Source organism: Pseudochaenichthys georgianus, chromosome 12 (genome assembly GCF_902827115.2).
Source record: "Pseudochaenichthys georgianus chromosome 12, fPseGeo1.2, whole genome shotgun sequence".
In the NCBI taxonomy this organism is placed as follows: Eukaryota; Metazoa; Chordata; class Actinopteri; order Perciformes; family Channichthyidae; genus Pseudochaenichthys; species Pseudochaenichthys georgianus.
The window spans coordinates 14,473,870-14,495,325 of record NC_047514.1 but is presented as its reverse complement, the minus strand read 5'-3'; the positions used below and the strand labels follow the sequence as shown (position 1 = coordinate 14,495,325).

At 41.1% G+C, this 21,456-nt stretch overlaps 1 protein-coding gene across 3 annotated transcripts in view; it reads left to right on the top strand.

Moving 5' to 3' along the window:
• LOC117456518 (nucleus accumbens-associated protein 2) overlaps nt 1-20,172 on the top strand; it is a 32,085-nt gene extending 11,913 nt beyond the window's left edge. The window contains exons 1-7 of one of the 3 annotated variants that reach the window (XM_034096432.2): nt 7,557-8,189; nt 9,402-9,583; nt 9,695-10,453; nt 12,029-12,205; nt 14,290-14,395; nt 14,626-14,723; nt 14,814-20,172. In XM_034096432.2, the coding sequence (XP_033952323.1) occupies nt 9,472-9,583; nt 9,695-10,453; nt 12,029-12,205; nt 14,290-14,395; nt 14,626-14,723; nt 14,814-15,334 (1,773 nt within the window). In that variant the 5' untranslated portion in view covers nt 7,557-8,189; nt 9,402-9,471 and the 3' untranslated portion in view covers nt 15,335-20,172. Of the gene's footprint in view, nt 1-7,556; nt 8,190-8,494; nt 9,070-9,401; nt 9,584-9,694; nt 10,454-12,028; nt 12,206-14,289; nt 14,396-14,625; nt 14,724-14,813 lie in introns of those variants that run through there. The other 2 variants (XM_034096434.2, XM_034096433.2) reach the window with 2 other exon arrangements.
• The last annotated feature ends 1,284 nt before the right edge of the window (nt 20,173-21,456 follow it).

Genomic DNA, 21,456 nt, shown 5'->3' with positions numbered 1-21,456 from the left:
AGAGCAGTGGAAGAAGAGTGTTGGCTACGGTTAACCTAAAAACCACAAAACTGTTTTTCTCATAATCTCTAGAATTTTTAGTATGTCATCGCCAATGCAATCCCCACTCCTGCCACCAGTTTTGCGCTATTATACTCACAATGGAAAGAAACATGGCAATACACCAGCCAGGGTGGGATAGGAGAAGACTGCAAGCTAGCAAGCATAAATGTAAAATAATCCAGATTTGAAAAATAAAGGTTGTTTTAAGGAAACTCAATTTGTGGGTTTGTTGATCCTCAAGCATACTCACAATTTGTTATAATGAATTATTGTTCACTGAACATAACCAAGGGAACTCAAAAGAAGAAAGGGTAGGTTGTGTTATTTATAAATCACGACAAACCATCAGGAAATGTTTATTTATTGCCATGTTTATTTATTGTTTGAATTCTAGTCAATCCATTGAACAAATAAAAAAATACACTGTATAACAACACCCACTCCCTCCACTTGCTATATTCTTTGTATCGTACATGCGTCTGCAGGAAAGCCACAGATACGCTTTCATTTCATGCTGATTCATCCTATTTCTTTCATTTTTCACCGTCTGATTTCTGCACCATAAAAATCAAATCATGTTTGGAACATCCAGCATGTCACTACTAATAATACACACTCACAAACACACAGAACTGCTGTGAAATCTAACCTAATTGTAGTCGTTGTGTGACACTCAGCAGGCCACTCTTTTGTCCCCAGAAGAAGGTCATGTTAAGGAGGATGTCAATGGGGCTTTAGTGCCCTGTGCTTTTTAAAGTAACTTCCCCAATCTGCTGTGTTTTAGCATCCTTGAGTATCAAATGTCTTGTGACCAGAAGTGCTAGCACAGCGGTGACACACCTGCCTTTGTAAACTCACTTGCAAGAATACATTATCAAGGAGCTTTAAGCAGACACCAACTGCAGCCAATTAGCTCTTTCTTAAACCTGCAAACCACTCCCTGCCATGGCGCAAAGATAGTTTGGAAATGAGGTAAAGCATTCGAGATGCCACAAAGGCTTCTCCGATGTCCTTGTCAAAGCAGAGTCACAAGGCAGGAGTTCAACACTCCTACTGTGATGCCTGGGGCACATGATGTTATCTGTTCACATACACCTAACTTTGCACCATGAAAAGGTTTCATCACTTTCTGTTACTGTTGCAACTTGCAATACACCGTATCTTTCTGAAGGTAGAATAAGAAAAAAAAAGTACCCTTCCTCTATACTAGATAATCATGTCAGTCCCAAACGTGTATTAAAAACTCCAACCAAACATGTCTCCATACCTAAACTAGTATCTATTTCCAAGTAATGTCATCACAAAATGGGCAAATCTGCCTGAGCCCATCAAAAATGATACTTTTCTGGCAGAAGAAGATGTTCACCAGCATGAAATTGGGGCCCTTAGGCTCATGGAAAATGTACAGTTCTGTGTTCTGCTTTAGACACCCACCAGTCACATGGTAGCTGATGCCAATGTACACGATCTATTCGCATGAAACTTTCCAAAAAAAACATATCACATGGCAGTCAACTGATGCTGATCACATACACACATGTATTCTTCTGATACCGCCTGCATAATCTCTTAGACTCTCTCCTCCCTCCTTTTCTTCCTGTTACTTACGTAGCTTCCTTACTTACTTACTTACTTACTTAAATCGGGGGCATTTTCAGTCTTATGCCAATGCGTGTTCAAGTGATCTCAGTCTTGCGTGAGTTGGGTGCCTGCGTTTCCCTGCTGCTTTAACGCCACACTTATGAGTTGCTTTAGACTGGTACAAGCTGCTCGCATCCGTGTCTCTGCTATATTAGATTAGTATTGGTGAAATATCAGGCTGTCTTTTAACACTTTCCCACCTTATATTATATTATTTTTCCTTCTTACTTATAGAGCAGGGTTTTCTTTTCCAGAAAAGGCCGTCTTGGAAACCTCTTTGATGGAGCTGACATTTTGGAGTCTGTAATGTGGAGGTGGTCTCTCTTTTGATCAGAACAAAGTGTCAGTTTGTTGATATCACTTGTCTTGGATTGTTGCCTTGCTCTGGAAAGCAGGCACCAAATGCAATTGAATAAACACCATATACCAAGATGTTCTGATCAAGTTGAAATGAGAATACATTTGACACAATCAGGTCTATTTGATCTACTATTTTGTATATCTTTTTTCTTTAGTGTGTAATCTTTTTATATTTTTGGCTGCAACAGATTCTTTCCTCATACAAACCGCTTTTTCTATCACCATCTGATTTCCCCATTTCTCTCTAACTCCCTCTCCCTGTGACTGTGCATTGTCTACTTCTCTCTTGTTCTTTTCTATTTGCATCTTTCACACACACTCCCTCTCTCTGTGCTCTCGCCTTTTGTTCATCTATCTCCTCTATTCCACCCCTACTTTTTGCCTCTCACAATTTAATCTCCCCTCATGTACCTTTCAATTTGTTTCACTGTATCTGTATCGCTCACCGATATGCCCAAAAGCCATTACATATATTCAAGGGTATACTGTATGTGGGTAGATGTTTCTGTGTATTGGCGTGTGCAGCAATCCCGATATCCTAGTCGCCAGTTTAGTGTGATATAGTAGCCGCTGCTATTGTTTGTTTGTTTGTTTACCTCCCACAGCCACTTGAAGTTCATTAGCAATGCCTTTGCCTCCGGAGGATCATCCACACACACACACACACACACACACACACACACACACACACACACACACACACACACACACACACTTGGACTTACTCTCCCACGGTCTGGTTTTCTCTCACACACATCATCACAACTGCAAGCTGAACTGACATGAAGAGACCAACCAACCACTGGGAAATGTCAGTAGTAGTTGTGCGATAACAGATCGGTAACTCGCTGCAGTGCTGTCATCCTCCACCTAGCTACTGCATTTGTATGTATTTGTGTATGTGTTTGCATGATTATCCCTTGTCCCTGCACTAGAAAAATCAATCATGGTCGTTCTTTTGTTAACAATTAAGCCCTTGATCTATTGTGTGGAAATAAATGGTATCTACTAATTACAGTAGCAGCAGGCAATAATATAGCATGTGACTGGACTGGGGAATTAACAAAATGCATCAAATTACCACATTTTGTTTATGTTTTCCAAGCTAAGTATCAAACTATACATTTAATAGAATTACATACTGAAAAATCAAAGCAGTTTTTTCCTTTCTGTTCCCTTGAACAAAATCAAGTTTATAAGGTTTCAACAGTTGAGAACTAATGCGATATTTATTCAAATACATTAAAAAAAAAAATCCTTCTAAATCACCTGGAATTTAATGTTGTTAAATTAATTTGCACTTTGTACACTCCCGAGGTCCGCATTGGCCGCCTATTTCAGTCGCTTTCTTGTTCCTTTTGTTATAAATTGATATTGTGCGGAGCAAGACTTTCTCTGGCCTTGCTGATAGAGCAGATATATAAATAAACTAGGTATCGTCTTGTGATGGAATCACAGCAGCCCCAACGCCAAATTGGTCTTCCTAGCATCTTACTTCCTGCGCCTGTATCTCTGACCACACCCATCATTGAACTCTGGCCTACATAATGATCTTATTTCGGCACCTGAAGTTTCGTGACTGCTTCTTGCCCAGTTGTGTCCACAGACAGACATACAAACACCTGGCACGGTATTCAAAACCTCTCTGTGGTAGTTCCCACAGTCAGTGTCTCCAGGAGCTAATTGTGCCACGATGACACACACAGACCAACATGGTGAAAACATGACTAGCTGTTGGGTGGTAATTATCAGACACTGAACACTTATTGTCACTTTAATTAACTAACTAATTGAGATAAGATAGGACAAAACAGGTTTTTGGTCCCATCATCCAGCCCTGGTATATGATTACATTATTGTTTTTATATTGTCTCATATTCTGTCAGTTGAACCTAAAATTCAACCTCTTTTTTTTCCCCAACTCAAACCATGAGTTACATTATTGGTGCATATTGAGTGAACACAAGTGGAAAGATACCAGATAATATTCAACCCACAACAAATCATTTCAGAGTTGTCTGTTTGTTACATAACTGCATGAATCATGGGGAGATTTTTTTCCTTTTTTCTTTTTTTTAAAGAAAAAGATGATTTGGATCCAGACTATGCAGACAACTTCACCCAGCAGGCTTTATACACAGAGAATGATGTTGCATTATAAGCAGTGATAAGCAGCCTCTCTTTCTCTCTCCCTCCCTCCCTCTCTCTCTCTACATCCCATAATGATACTCAGACAGACTCCGGCATACACTCACTCTGTCCCGATTGGTAGAACTGTTGCCAGGGAGCGTTGCCGTCTCAACGTGGATAGAATCTGTTGTCTGGTACACTTTAGACATGAGAACAACTGCAGGATCTGAATATTTATAACGAGGGGACTGTTCATATTGAGATTGTATAGACGCACCATAAGCAAGAGAGGAAAGAGCTGCTCCTACTCGGCTCACTTCTTCATTTTCTTTTAATTTTCTTTTATGTGTGAATTGCTATACTTTAATGAGATACTTATTATGATTGACCTTATATGGGTTTGTCTCTTTAATGTATGTTTGACGTCGTTAGGTTTTTATTATCGGCATTTAGAATAAAAGTTAACTTAACTTAACTTCGAGATTCAACTCTGTAAAGTGCTAAATGGCATTTACGTGAATCATAATTGTGTATGACTTTTATAGTCTTATAGTGGAGTGTTACCCTGTGTGTGTGTGTGTGTGTGTGTGTGTGTGTGTGTGTGTGTGTGTGTGTGTGTGTGTGTGTGTGTGTGTGTGTGTGTGTGTGTGTGTGTGTGTGTGTGTGTGTGTGTGTGTGTGTGTGTGTGTGTGTGTGTGTGTGGTGTGTGTGTGTGTGTGTGTGTTGTGTGTGTGTGTGTGTGTGTGTGTGTGTGTGTGTGTGTGTGTGTGTGTGTGTGTGTGTGTGAGATCTGGTCAAGATCTGGTCAATCGTTTTATTTCTTCATATTATTCAAATATGCCTGGACCTGCTGCTACAGTTAATAACACTGTGCGTAGGTATGAATCCTTTATTAAAATTGATGTAACACATTCCAACAAAGCAGCAATCAGAACTGCATTCAGATCTCTTATCTCCACTCAAAAGCTAATCCGACACACACACACACACACACACACACACACACACACACGCCTGTCATACAGTGCCAAAAGTCACAGCCGGATTTATAACAATGGTTATAAAAACACGCCTTGGTATGCGAGAAACTTTGACATGGTAATGCAAACACGGCAGGAAATGAGGACACAGGTAGCGGAGAGTCACACACACACACACTCGCATACATATATAATTACTCGTTAGACAAACAAGTTCGGGGATTTCATGCCTTTAGAATTTTTCATCAGGGATGTGCAAAGTCTACATTTAATGCATGCAGGAAGAGGTGTGTGTGTGTGTGTGTGTGTGTGTGTGTGTGTGTGTGTGTGTGTGTGTGTGTGTGTGTGTGTGTGTGTGTGTGTGTGTGTGTGTGTGTGTGTGTGTGTGTGTGTGTGTGTGTGTGTGTGTGTGTGTGTGTGTGTGTGTGAGAGACATGGGCTTTTATCCCTGTGTGCCTAGCCGCATAATATACATGCATATTTGTTTCTAATTCATTTGTGCATACATTTACATGAACATTCGGCGGTGAGTCTCTGTATATGTGCAGTGTGGCACTCCGCCGTCCTGTCTGCCTGACTCAACATATTCTTCGTTCACTCTCCTTTGCTCTCCCCCTCCTTCTTGCTTTGTACCCCCTCCTCTCCTCTCCTCTCCCTCTGCCCGGCTGGCACGTACATGCATGTCTGTAGACTCTGTACTGTGCGTGCTGCCGTGGCACGCGCCAACCTCACTGCAATGCAGCCCTGTGTGCATTAATTGGCAGAGAGACAGTGGGTATGTGGTATGCAGGGCGGGAAGGATAGAGAACAGGGAGGGGGGGGGAGGAGAACCGAGGGGCGATGTAAGGACACGGTAGTGACAGCGATTGATGGATGGACCGATGGACAAGCAGTGTGACAGGTTCACAGAAGGACAGACAGACAAATAAAGCAAATGTTTATTGCTGAGTGTGCACGGGGAGATTACCTGACTGTGTGTGTATGTCTGTTTGCATTAGTGTGTGTGCCGATTTGTGTCTCGTGTGTCTGACTGTGCTTTTTGTGTGTGCTCACTCATGTGTGCCTATATGTGCCATGCAGATATCACACTGCTGGGGCAGAGCTCTCTAAAGCAAAGTCTGACTCACTGTATTCATCGCTTTGTGATATCCTCCCTTTTATATTTCCGCGGTGACTGAAGAGTAAAAGTTTGCTCAGTTTAGCACAACTTTCTCCACTTGAGGTTTCTTTGGCAAAATATGAAACACAATGTGTCTGGAAATGTTCTGGGGATATGCTCAAATATGAAAATCCTTTGCATCAGCTTTTTATAACAGATTGTTGTCGGGTGAAATGATTTTAAAAACAGGAATGCTAACTGTCTTCATGTCTCCTCGACCAAAATGTGGCGCAGAGGTCAGACGGCTTCCTTCATTGTGTTTTCGCCCTGTAAGAATTACACAACATACTGTACAAATGCACTTGCTCATCTGTTACAGCAATTTTGCATTCGTATCCTCCCACACATATCTCTCTGGAACGTATCCTTTTCTCTTAGCTGTTGTCCTTTATTCTTTCCTTCCCTGATACCGGCTGCGACATCTGGCTCCTGTCCTGCCTTATTCTCATCAAGCTACATTTAGGGAGCTCCCCCATGTGCCAGTCAAAAGATTGTAACAAAAAGCCAACACAGAAATGTCACCTGAATAAGCTGAGCCAGCAAACTGGGGGCGTGATTTAATCATTGAATTTACAACTTCATGTACAAATACAAAATAATCTTGCGTGAAGACAGAACTTCTCTGCCTTGTGTGTAGGTGTTTGGCAGAGAGATCCTCGCATGATTCAGAGGAAAATACACAACACTTGCTCAAAAGTAAAACCTATTTTTTTTCTAAACTATTGTTCTCCGAATATTATAAGATAATGGGAGACACCTTGAAATGACAGATTTGTGATGAACCTTTTAATTGTACACTTTGAATGATTAGAGGAATACTGCATCGCATATATTTAAGCTTCACTAAGAAGTGTTGCTTTACCAAGATGTGACGCATTGTCTCCTGACTTGCGTCAAACAGGGATTTCAGAAGTTTCATGATTCGATGCTTAGTTAAATAACGGTTGCTATGACCTCTGTCAGCTTTTCTCATTTCTCTTTTGCCTGTGTCACCCCCGCCCTCTTTCTGTTCGACCGTATACGCATCCGTGTCCAGGGGCAAGTGGCAGAAGTTGCTTCAACCTAATTGTCTTTCTCTACTCGTACTGTCCTCAAATGACTTTCTCTCTGTCTCAACTCTCCCCTCTTTCCCTCCCTCCCTCCCTCCCCTGCTTCTCTCTAGCTCTGCCCAGTCTCTGTCTCCGTCTGTAACTGTAGCCTGTGTTTTTCTCTCCCTCCCACTCCCTGCGACGTATAGATACTGCATTGATCAGACACACACGCGCAGACACATGCGCACACACGCACACACTGAGCCTCCCACTCCTTTCATCATTGATTCGCTCTGCTCTGCTCTCTCTCTCTCTCTCTCTCTCCCCCCCTCCCCATTATCTTTCTCTCCCTCTCTCTCCTTACAGCGGCACTTGTTGAATTCAACCCTTGGAGAATAGAGAGAGGGGGGAGAAACAGATAAAGATAATGACAGGGAGGCAGAGGGAGGCTTTGAGGCAGCGCTAGAACAGACAGTGAGCAGAGAGAGAATGGGGCTTTGGAGGAGATCGAGAAGATAGGCAGACAGAGGAAAAAGTCCGTCAGACAGCAGACAGAGAATCATCTTTGAGACAGTGGGAAGGACACTTTAAGTGAAAAAGAGAGTCGGCCAGACAGAGTACATCAGAGTGCTCTCCTTCCAGCTCTAACTACTCCTCTTCTGTCCTGGTCCGGACTGCTGTTGGGGTGTTAGTGTGTGTCAAGTCTACATGGTGTGTTTTAACCAGAGGACTGGCTTACACAGGTCAGAAGTGTCTGGGATAACAGTGGGCGCTTTTTTCTGCATTTTGCACGTGTGACCGTCTTTCAGTGAAGGAACCGTCACCGTCGTGTGCTGGTTTCTCCAGGTGAGTGCTTGCCTGTCAGAGTACACAGTTGTGTGTGTGTGTGTGTGTGTGTGTGTGTGTGTGTGTGTGTGTGTGTGTGTGTGTGTGTGTGTGTGTGTGTGTGTGTGTGTGTGTGTGTGTGTGTGTGTGTGTGTGTGTGTGTGTGTGTGTGTGTGTGTGTGTGTGTGTGTGTGTGTGTGTGTGTGTGTGTGTGTGTGTGTGTGTGTGGTGTGTGTGTGTGTGTGTGTGTGTGTGTGTGTGTGTGTGTGTGTGTGTGTGTGTGTGTGTGTGTGTGTGTGTGTGTGTGTGTGTGTGTGTGTCACACTTTTATGTAAGTAAGCCGGAGAGCGTGCTCGTCTGTATGGAGTGCATGAAGAGAGAGAGTGAGTGAGTGTGTGTGTGTGAGAGAGGCGGTGACATTTATTTTTTTCAGTTTGTATTCCTGGAAACTGTTCTGCAGCATTGCTTAATAATGAAACCAGAGCATGTGTGTGTGTGTGTGTGTGTGTGTGTGTGTGTATTTATGTGTAAGGGGAGAAAATAAAACAATGACAGACACAAGGTTCAGGAAAGGGAAGAAAGGTGCAAATATGGCTGAAGTATGTTAGTGAAAAGGATCAAACTAAGTGTAGATTGTGTGCATGACGTCAGTTGTGTTGTTTTGTTTTCTAGCCAGAGTTTACAAAGAGATCAAATGCTGACAGTGGTATACACTGTCAGCAAAATTGGGGGAGTATCTCTAAACTGTGGCATTTTTCAAGACAAAACAAAGTCGGATACAGTTTAGTTTAATCTCAGATTTACAGGTCAAGCAAGTCCATGGTTGAAGCATTAAGTGCAAATCATGGAGCGAGTCCAAGGTTCTTGGAATTTAAGTCATTTGAAACAACTTAGCCTTAAGGTATTTCACAACGTCCTCATGTAGGCACAGCATTGTATTGTTGTTTTTCTTTCATGTGGACTGACTTGACTCCATTCTCTCTCCTGCTCTTTTCTCTCACCCACTATCCCTGCATATCTCTCTTTCACACACCTCTCACTTCTCCCTCAACTGCATTCATTTTCTCACTTCATCTCAACTCTATTTCATTCTTGCTCTTTCTTTCCTTTTTAAGAGTCTCTCTGCCTCCCTCTGGCATGTATTTTCATCTTTCAAGCATTTTGTTATCACTCCTTCTTTCGATGCCTTTTTTAATAACTTTTTTTTGTTCTCTTTTCTTCTTATTTTAATAGATGCCTCTCTCAGTGGCGGAGTCTGCAGTGAATATCTGAAACCCCAACTTCCTCTTCTTCTGCGGCCAACATGTCCCAGCTGCTCCATGTGGAGATCCCGAACTTTGGAGCCACGGTTCTGGGCTCCCTCAACGAGCAGCGCCTGCTGGGACACTACTGCGATGTGTCCATCCTGGTCAAAGGTTGGTTAATTTTTAAATCTAGAAATTATATTTATGTTACAGAACTTTGAAATGATTCTAGAATCTTGTATCTCACCTTTTTTTCTGTTCTCTGTTATTTCCATCAACCAGGTCAGGCTTTCAAAGCCCACCGGGCTGTTTTGGCGGCCAGCAGCCTCTACTTTCGTGACCTCTTCAGCAGCTCAACCAAGAGCCAATTTGAGTTGCCTTCCTCAGTCACACCTGCTTGCTTTGAGCAGATCCTCACTTTCTGCTATACAGGGAAGCTAACAATGGCCGCTAGTGAACAGCTGGTGGTTATGTACACAGCTGGCTACCTCCAAATTCAGCATATAGTTGAAAGAGGCATGGACCTAATGTTTAAGGCAAACTCACCTCACTGTGACTCACAGACAGCAGGGTCTTTAGAGGAGACAGGATCCGAGCCGCAGAGTCCTTGTAATAATGGAAACGGCTTAGCGGTGGCTGCCCTTTTGGGAACCCCGGGCTGGTCTCCATCCCTACTCATGCCCCAGCGTAAGATTAAACTAGAAGGGGGGGACCCAACGCCCCTGACAATACCTATGACGCAAAGCAAGATCTCCTCTTCGGAGTTGGGGAGTCGGCTGGCGAGGGCCAGTTCCCTGTTCTACACGACGGCTGGTGGGACCGCAATCCCCGGTATGCCTTCGTACCACATTCAAGGGGCTGGGGCTGGTGGGGGTGGAGGAGGAGTTGAAAGGTCAAGTCCTGGATCATCCAGCCTGCCCACCACTGACAGTCCTACATCCTACCAGAACGAGGACGAGGAGTTTGAAGAAGAGCCATATGATGGGATCACTGAGGATGCCTACAGCCATCTCTATGGACGTTCAGCTAACCCCTATGGGAGTGAGTATTATGTCAAATTAATGTTTTTTTAAATCTTTGTGAAGCGTTACAGTGCTTTTGTGTGTTTGGTTGAGAGCAGTTATCACTGACGCTAGCTCTGGAATATTTGTCATCTTTAAAAACCTCTGCAAATACAGTTTGTTCTCAGTTATAACCCAAAATTAATTTTACATTTCCATTTTATTCCACACTGATACGTATTTAATTCCTAACTGGAATTATCAAAATAGCTAATGCTAATGCTAACAAGAACATTTCAATGTCAACCATCCATCAATATGCTCTTTTAAAAAAGTTCTTGCTATGTAGACTCTAAGTAAGTGAATTACTTTCTCAATTGCCCTTGGCTCAGATAGGGAAATTCATCTGATATCTGACTGATCTAAAAGTAAAACTCTGCATGACTTGCAGAAATACAGTACATACAAATGAATGTAGGGTTTATTTAACACGGTTGCTCCTTGTCTAGACTTCAGTATTGTGCGAATAAAAGTGATGCACATTAATTTCATCCCAGCTACATTATTTACAGTAATCTTTCATAAATCATGTATCCTGAGCATCTAGGAAAAAGCAGGATGTTGTACCTCCAGTGTGTGTGTGGGTTCTCTCAGCATAAAGATAGCTTTATGGAGTTATGATTGGAGTGCATCATGACCAACAACACACTCGGTATCACAGCTCCAACAGCTGGTACTTTACTGTTTTCTGTTATAGTCTTTCTACTGGTGCAGGTTTACCTATATGCTTTATTCACTTGTGTTTGAATTCACACAGGGACAGGTTTGTCAAATACTAGAGTTTCAGATATTTATGAAACCCACTCTATCTGCAATCAGACAGAGCACCCCAGGGTGACATTGTGGGATATTTGAGAGCGTGTGTGTGTGTGTGTGTGTGTGTGTGTGTGTGTGTGTGTGTGTGTGTGTGTGTGTGTGTGTGTGTGTGTGTGTGTGTGTGTGTGTGTGTGTGTGTGTGTGTGTGTGTGTGTGTGTGTGTGTGTGTGTGTGTGTGTGTGTGTGTGTGTGTGTGTGTGTGTGTGTGTGTGTGTGTGTGTGTGTGTGTGTGTGTGTGTGTGTGTGTGTGTGTGTGTGTGTGTGTGTGTGTGTGTCCACACTTTTCTGTATTCACTTTGTGAATGTGTGGCAATTAATTGATTACTTCTCCTGTTCTGTGTGTGTATGTGCACGGAGGGTGTGCGTACATACTCACAAGTCATCTCAGAGGTTAGGGGAGGCAGTTTTGTAAGTAAGAACCTAACACCCAGCTCCAGATCTGTCCCTCTCCCAAACTCAAGTTGCTGATGCAGCATCATGACTGGGATACATCTGCAATGCTCCAAAACATTTATAAAACACAACAAGCTGATGAGTTTACATAAACCTGCTCTGTGAATTGAATTGTGTACCCTTTATTTAAATAGAGGGCACAGAGGGAATGGATGGAAGTTGTTTTTCTTTTGTGGTTTATACACTGGTCTGATCTTTTTATGGATGCATACCAAGTTATCTGTCTCTGATTTGCTGTGTTAGAAAAGCTTTCTGAACCCTTTCCGTTTCCTTTTACTTTCATCAGTCCAGGAGAAGCCAGAGATGGCTTCGATGCCCTTGGCCTTGGAGAGCCGCAACTGCGTGCTGATCCGCAGGGACCTGGTGGCGCTGCCTGCAAGCCTCATCAGTCAGATAGGCTACCGCTGCCACCCTAAGCTCTACACTGAGGGGGACCCCGGGGAGAAGCTGGAACTGGTAGCTGGTAGGCACGCACACACAAATAGGAGTTCACATGCATGCATTTATTTCACTTTCATCACATGTACACATGCAGAGAATAACGTGCCATTAGTCAATTGGTTAGTATTCATACTTTCACCCTTTACCACATTTAGATAATCAATTCTTCGATAGTCAGTTAAATTAATACGATGGGATTCATTTCAACTATTAAATATAGAACTTAAAGGTCCCCTATTATACTGTTTTTCATCAATATATTATAGGTCTCAGATACAAACATGTTTCTGAAGTGAACAGATCATGCATTGTAGCATCCCATAATCCCCTCTGTTTCAAAAGTGCTGATTCTGTGTCTGTTGATTTAGATGAAAATAAGGAACCACTCCCCACGCCGCTCTGCAAGATATTTGGTTAAAAAGAACACAACGGTGCTCTAGGAGGAGATTCAGGTGATAAGGTGGCGGGTGTTACCTTGGTTGCTGATTGGCTAATGGTTACACAAGCCAACAAATCGTTATGACATCATAAAGTGGCCAAAATCTGATCAGCTCATTTTCAGACAGGTTTTATATAAATGGATCAGGAGAAAAAGAGATATTTTTTCCTGACAGTTGAGGGGACACATTTTTATGTATAAAAGACATGAAAAAGTGGATTTTGCACGATAGGTGATCTTTAAGAGAACTCCAGGTTTTGCATTGTAATATAGAACTCCTTTAAAAAAGAGACATCTTATAGAGCATGAATTTAGCATGACGTCTGTACTTGAGCTAAAAGGCAATTGATTGGGGAGGTTGGCCACAGCCCAGTGACTCTCACTAATATCCAGTAGGAGAGTTGTTCATTTTTATATGCGGTTGGGTTCACACACTAACCATCCCCCGCCAAAATGATATACATGATCTGATTCTAATAAATGATTAAATATGTATTCCGTGGTTGCCAACCCTTTTGATTTTCCCCGGCTCTCTCCCCGCTGTTCTCCTGCAGTTTCAAATCCCATGATTTCTACCCCACATATTGAAGTAATTTCCTAACTGCCCATCCACTTTATAAATAGACAAGTATCACTGCTGTTTGTGATTAGGGTTTTAAAATGATGTACTTAATGTGACCGTTCAAATAGAGAAGGGAGAGACGAGTTCACACATGCACAGACAAGCAGACAGACATTATTGGCAGCTTAACAATAAGGTCGTGTTTTGGAAATGTCCTTAAGTTACTGCTCATATCCCTTTAATGCAGCATACATGTATTCAACCTGCATCTGACCTATGTTGAAGCTGATTCTGGTTGACCCCCATTGTGTTTTTTAGTAACATTACTGTGGTGATCCTAAAAGGACAGAACAAAGCTGAGTTTCTCTGCAGGGATTAAGGAGAATGACAGAAAGAAAGCTATCTCTGCAGTACTCATCAATCAGGTCTTTATGGTAGAGTGACTAGACAGAAGTCACTCTGGAGTAAAAAGCATATGACAGCCTGCCGGGAGTTTGGCGAATTGCTCTTACACGGCTCTGAAAGCATGAGAAATTATATATTTTTGGTATGATTAAACAAAAACTGAACTCTTTGGTCTGACTGCCAGACATCGCTGTTGGCAGTCAGACAAGAGACTCTCAGAGAGACCAGGTACCATATAGCTAATATAATTCATACAAGGGAGGAGGGCCAAAAGTTTAATCAATTTACTATTGGTTCAAGAGTTCAAAAAGTAACTGCAAGCTCCAGTTCAATCAGACGGTGATGTAATAGAAAAACACAATCAAACTCAATGGTAAAAGGTTAATCAGTTTTGTAGTGTGCTTATAAGATACAGAATACAATACATGAATGTGAAAAAGATAGGTTTCGAAAAGAAGGCAAACCCGAGTATTTTAATTGTGTGCCTTTTTTATGGCCTTCAACTTTGATTTCTCTCCTGATTGACGTTTGACTGCGTGAAGTTTCCTTGAACAGGAATTTCAAATGTAGCAAAAATAACAAAAGATTAACTAGCTATTGGGCCCAAGAGAGAAACGACAAGGCCTAGAGAATCTGTAAGGACAAATGTCTTGTAATATGTGCAGTTTTCTCAGCAACTACTTTTCTATTTCTACACCAGGTACACAGGTGTTCATGACTCGAGGACAGCTGATGAATTGTCATCTATGTGCTGGTATCAAACACAAAGTCTTGCTTCGCCGCCTGCTTGCCACATTCTTCGATAGGTGAGTACAAAAACATGCACTGTGAAGAAGAACTGTTTGCATGAGTCTGTAAGGGCCTACTGTAAGATTTGAGTTATTTGTATGACTGCAACACTACAACTGTTGTCTCAAACCAACTTTCACACTCCATCTGTGGCCATGTTGTGCAATGCGGTTAGTTGTGTGTTCCCATGTGTATCTACTGTATGTGGCTGTTGCTGACTCTGCCCCCTGGTGTTGACTCCCTGCAGAAACACTTTAGCCAATAGCTGTGGGACAGGTATCCGCTCTTCTACTAGTGACCCCAGTAGGAAACCCCTGGACAGCAGGGTCCTCAACGCTGTCAAACGTAGGTTCACTTCCCAAATCTGCAAATATATGTGATAACATTTCAAAAGAGTACAATTTGTCTACATTAAGTTTTCTTTCTCTTTTACAGTCTACTGTCAAAATTTCAACCCTAACTTCAAGGAGAGTGAAATGAATGTGATTGCTGCTGACATGTGCACAAATGCGAGGCGTGTCCGCAAGCGATGGCTGCCCAAGATCAAGTCCATGCTGCCTGATGGCATGGAGGTGTACCGTGCAGGAATGGGCATGGGTGCTGCTGTGGGTTTGGGCCTGGCCCTGGGTGCCTCTCAACCAGGGGTGGCCCTCCCCTTCGAGGTAGACTTCAAGGGCCTAGAGCCTAGGTTGTTTCCTGATCGCAAGGACCCTCTCAGGACTCACGCAGCGCTGACGGAGGGCAGCCCCGGGGCAGGGGCGGCTGGAGCAGAGGCTGAAGGTGGAGTCCAAGAGGAGCAGGAGGAAGATGAGGATGAAGCTGGGATAGAAGGTGTAGACGGATCAATGGGGGCACCAACATTGATCACAGGAGCTGAGGCAGGCAACTGTGGGGACACGCCTTCAGAGCAGGAAGTGGAGAATTTTGGACAAGGTCTGCGGGTGAACGGACAGTGAATGACGTTCTACGGCTGCCTCTCACATTGTGAATCTGTTTAACAGCGCATTTTCTTTTGCTTGCTCTCTTACTCAACATCTCGTCCATCACTCTTACTTCTCCCCTGTGTTTACTCGGCAGGAATTAATTCAGCACAATAGCTACGCTCGTAGATCTTAATATAGGCATTTGTCACACATGCATGCGCACACGTGTGCTTGTTAACACGCATACTTACTGATGGTAGAAGTAGATCACTCAAAGTAGAAGTAGACACAGGCATGACATTAGCACATTAAGAAAATCAACCCTTTCTGCTACATCCTTTTCTTGGTATATTCAGTATTTACTCGGGTGTTTCAGCACCTACAGCAATATTACAAAGATCTGATAGCAGAACAAATGTCTGGAATGATTCATGATTTCAGAGAAATACAAAAGCAACAGCTGCTTTGCTGGCATATTAGGGAGTGTAGTATAATGGTATGTAAAACTATTCTGTTTCCTTGAAAAGCAACATCCGCAAATAACCCATGTCACCTTGGGAGAAATAGAGAAATGATCTAGAGATCAGGGAATCAAAGCTCTTTTTAAAAGCAGCTTATTTTGTTGTATTAGTATGAATACAATGACTATATTATTATAAAAGGTCAAGTTCTGCATTACCACCGTTAAACAGAAGACATTTTACTTTATTTTATAACATGGGGTCATTTTGAGAATAAAGACGAGAAGTTCTCCACAATCCAACAAATAATCTATCACATGGAATTTAGTTTTGATGCATATTTGCCCGTGACATATTGGATTAGATTGTCAATGTGATGCCTGTGTCTGCTCCAGACCGCCTCTCCAAAACACACACACAGAAACAACAGCAGACACACACACCCATATTCTCACCTTATGATACTTGGCCTTTAAAATCTGCACCAATGGATAAAAAATACACTGTCCCAGAAAAGCGCACAATGCTTTTTAACTTTGAGAAATCCTTTTGGATAACATCATTCTGTTTGGGAGATAGGGGGAGAGAGACATTAACAAGAGCGTGTGTTAAAATCCAAGCTTGCATGTCTGCAAACAATGAATACAGAGAATTATTGAAAACAACAAAGCCACACACCTGCATCTAAATTATAAAACTGCTTCTATTGCCTCAAGATATGCCATGAAAGGACTTTTGTCCATTTTACACTTGGATCTGTCCTCAGTCTGACTCCTGATAGAACTGACCTGGGTGTGATCGACTGTGTTTAACACAGAACCCATTGGATCTGCTTTTTTAACCGCAGAGCGTGCTTTAACAACGGGTAGAGGAGACTGAACATATAGAGTGGTAAGCGCACTACACTGAGTGGCAAAGGAGCGAAGCACTGTTTCACCTCGATGTGTTCGTCTGATTGACCACATGGTCCTGCTTCCATTCTTTGTTTTTCCTGGAGGGGTTGGGGGGTAAATTATTGAATAAAACTTCTTGGAGCAATTTCTGCTGGCTATTTGCATTTGCACTCAAAATAAATTGAACGGGTGGGAAACTAAGGAGTTTTGAAAAAATGTGACTGTACTAAAGACTGAAAATGTCCTCCATCACAGTGATTGTTTATTTGTTGAAGAGATTGTGGGTTTGTAAAGAGAAAACTGTTCTTTCTGAAAGAAACGGTTTCTATATTTTGGAAGGGGGGTGGGGTGAGGCAATGTCGGACAGGGACTAAAAACCTGTAATTTTTGTTATATCTTTCTGCTGTTCATGTTTTCTGCCACGCATATGGGACTTGGTCCAAAAAGCCTTCCTTTGTTGCATTGATTTTGAGAGATACACTGTTGTATGTTTTGTTTCTGTTGTTTCTGTCAAAGAACATTAATTCAAAAGGTCAGACCATCAAATTCAGTGAACCCCAAAGTTATTGGAAAAATGAATCACACTTTTCCACTGCAAATTTGACAGCATAAATTAACTACCAAGCAAACAAATGATATGTATTGGCCCCTGATGTATTTGATCTGTTGGTTTTTGCTTCAGTGCTGTGCCACCTCAAATGTTGTGTTTACGTGTCATGTTTAGGATTCTTTATGAGAGGCTTTAAGATGGCCCTGCACAAGAAACACAGGGTTATAATTGCACTAGGTAATAATGATGACGTTTACAGAATTGAGTATGTTTTTTTCTTTTCTCTTTTCAAAGACATGGGGTCCACCATGGATAAAAACAGGGCTGTGATAGAATGGCTGAGATGATGAATGAATGTAGAAACTGTAGCACTGTTCTGGCGAGAGGTCCAATCCTGGATTAGTAAAATACATTTATTTTAATCTGGCCATTTTTTGTCTCATTTGTATAGTGAAAAAAAAGGCAGTAATATAACATTAAGTTGAATATGAGCCTCGTTGGTGTTCAAAGTTTTTGTGATTTTAAAACTGGTCTTTCAAATTGGTATTTCACTTACAAAAACTGAGCAAAGTTCGAGTATAGGCGTTCATTTTTCTTAAATACTATTGTGTTTTTAATCCTAATTTTGTTTTAATCGTTTTACATTTATGGGTGTCTTTAATGTTCAAATATGTGTTGACAAAACAGACAAATTATTGACGTTTAGAATGTTAACTTTTAAAATCTAGCAAATTAATTCTTTATCAAATTGTGTTTCTATTTGTTATGAAGCTTCAGTTTCTTAGATTTGCTCTTGTAAGGAAAATTAAGATATTAAGTTCACTATTGGCACCACTAGCTTAACTTGCATGGCTTTATGATAGGATCACCTGCACTTCTTCGACGGTGTTAATTATGTGAAATTAACCTTTTTATAAGACAAGAAATACAAAATATTATGCAGACACATTTTTTCTTTATGGAAATTGGCCTTTAAGGACCTTTGCTCAGTAAAATGTACTTTTATTTTTAGATTTTAGATTGTATTCACTCGTCTTTTTGCTTCATGTTTGCCATATTTAATTCTATAAGGGTAAATGGTTAAACCCATTATTACAGATTAACTGCACTTCGATGCATTGAACAGTTCATTTGTAACAACCATGGATCTTCTAGAATGATCTCCTCACATTATTTATAAGATTAACAGACATCCCTAAAAAGTATACCAAAAATCTATAGTATTCACGTGTTCGCGTTTAAGATCAGGCTTTTGACAGATTTATAATCGGACTAGTCTTCTTTACAAGACATAAAACATTTGGTTCCCCATCCTGCATTTACATTTCTGCTTGTTTACAGTTAGTCTGCCTTACTGGAAATATGTCTGTCTCATTCCTTGCCAACAAAAAAAACAAACCTTTTTATGGAAATCTTCTATGGTTTCTCTTCTGCTTAGTCTTTTTTTCTTGTGCAGGGCACATTTGAAAATGAATGATGTTGCACTATAAACTGAGATATTCTCAGAGAATGTCATGGATAACCTTTGGTAAGGTGAGCTGTTTGAGGTGGCCTAAAGAAAGGGTCCTGTTAAAATGTATGTAATGCTATGTATTTTACATATATATTTGATTGAAACCAGGTCTCCTTCACAGAAAAATCTGAATTCATGAAAAACAGTTTCTTTAAATATTTTTGGAAATGTGTCTTTTGCAATATCTGCCATTCACCTGATGATCATTGAACATTACAAGTAAGAGATGGGAAGGTTTTTCACATTTCTTTGCAAATAAATTGTTACTTACTTTCTAAAACCTTAGTGCTCTGTTCATCACCCCATAACTGTAAAACATATGGGCACAGTAGTGCCATTGGTTTTTCCAGGAAACAATACATTTATATGCAAAGAGACTCTTGTATCATATAATGCATGCCATTCAGAAACTCACTCTAACCCAATGAAACCTCTGATCTTTATGCACCATGTATGTTATGCTGAATAACTGTTGTCACTATTAGCAAACAAAGACTGTGGAGTCCTGCAATGAGTAGGGTTGTGTTTTTATCAAACCCTGGCCTTCTTTAAAAATGACAGCAAAGTAGTGATAAAGAGTTGAAAACATAAACTAACTACCCAGTTGAGTATGCATTTGAACCTTCTGCAGACTCAGAGAAAATGCACTAAACGTTTGTATGTGTCCTTGAACATAATGCCAGCACTTTAGAACTACTTAGAAACAAAGAGAGAATAGAGTAACTGTGGGTTCGGTGAACGAGAAGAAAAAGCAACTTTTAAAGCCATGTGTTCAGAGCGCTGACAATCAGAATAGGGATGAGACCCAAAGTGCATTATGGGAGATCTGACATGACTTGCTGTGCTCTTGCTGTTTGCTTTGTCTATCTCCAGCTTGCTTTGGTCTGTGCTAGCTTACTTTCCAGAGCAGAGGGACTGGATGATGTTAACTCCAGCCTTCTTGGTTAAAAGTGTGTGCAAAAAGAACTGACTACATTGGACTAATACCTTGGTGCTTCGTGAACAGAGCTATTCCATGTTGACATGGAACATATCTGTAAGGCTCTACTAAGCATGGCCCAAATAGGTCCTAAGTCTGGGCATATTGGTATCCTCTTAATGGACAGTCTTTAGGACAAAAGAGGATCTTATCATGCAAGCCTGCACCTTGATAATGGTAACGTACTTCACTATCAACAGGGCTTGGACCAGGCAAACTGGGATTTGACCATTTCAGTGTTGATACTGCTTTATGTTTAAAATTAAAATGTTAATGCGCCTTCTGTCTCAAGCATCAATAATATATACAACAGAAATGCAAGTTGCCACTTTTGATGTTGCATACAAATCTACCTTTCATTCCCATCATGGTATTTTCCATCACCAGTCTCAATTGTGTAGTCCAAGAGTACCTGATTTCTTTAAATGCAATACAGAAAAATCTGCTTTCTAATAAAAGTCCTTACTTCACCAAATTGCTCTTGTTCATTTTGTCTCTGTTGGTATGCTCCTGTGTTATTTATTTAAGTTGTGTACGGTAAGCTACCCTCAGGGGCTTGTCAGGTGCAGAAACCCACATATTCATTTTCATTTCATTTCAAACCTTTATTTAACGAGATTGGTCCCATTGAGATCATAGATCTCTTTTTCAAGGGAGATCTGCAGCATATAGGTTCCACATGAAACATAAAACAATAGAGGACATCATACATTATATTTACAGGATACATTTCAGTTATAGACATTTACAAGTGCCCATAGTATCAGCAAGCATTTCATTTAGCCTAGCTTTAAAAACATGCAGAGGAATGAGATTGCTCAGTTTCAATTCTTGCTGAAGATTGTTCCAAGCAAGTGGAGCTGCGCACATAAAAGCTGTCTTACCTAAGACAGTCCTTGCTCTTGGCACATCTAACAAGACTACATCATGTGACCTCAGACAATAGCTGCTTGCAACTCTCTGTGTTATCAGAGAGCAGATATAATACGGGAGTTTACCCAACATGGCTTTATAAATAAACGTGTACCAATGACTGAGCCTCTTTACAGTAAGTGATGGCAAACCTGCATTGGCATACAGGGTACAGTGATGCGTAAGTGCTTTACAATTTGTGACAAATCTCAGTGCCCTGTGATAGGCGGCATCTAACTTGTTCAGGCAATAGGCAGGTGCATTCATATACAACAAATCACCATAGTCTAGCACAGGTAAAAAGGTCACAGTGACAAGCATTTTCCTGGCTTCAAATGAGAAACAGGACTTGTTTCTGAAAAAGAAACCTAGTCTAACCCTCAGCTTTTTAAGCAGGTTATTGACATGAAGTTTAAAAGTAAGACAATCATCAAGCCAGATACCAAGGTATTTGTAACAGGTAACCACTTCAAGTATTTTTCTTTGCATAGTAACAATATCTAAAACAGGCTCTGGTGTATTTTTAGCTTTTGAAAATAGCATTACCTTTCAGAGGCGTAGGTAGTCAACCTCTACAATGTTTGATACCCTATGAATAAATAAACCCTATGTTTTAAAGAAAGTTTTAAATGCTTTATGACTTATTTATTATAATTTTGTTATAAGATTAATTGATTCCACCAGGACACATGTAGTAAACAAAGATGCAGTATATAGGCCATGGTCTGTTTTTGGAGGCGATTGGTAAAATAGCATTTATTATCTATATTTGTTTATTTTATTTAAACAATGTGCATAGGAGATTTATATTTTCTGGAGTTTTGTCTGTAAAAGTAACTAGGTGATT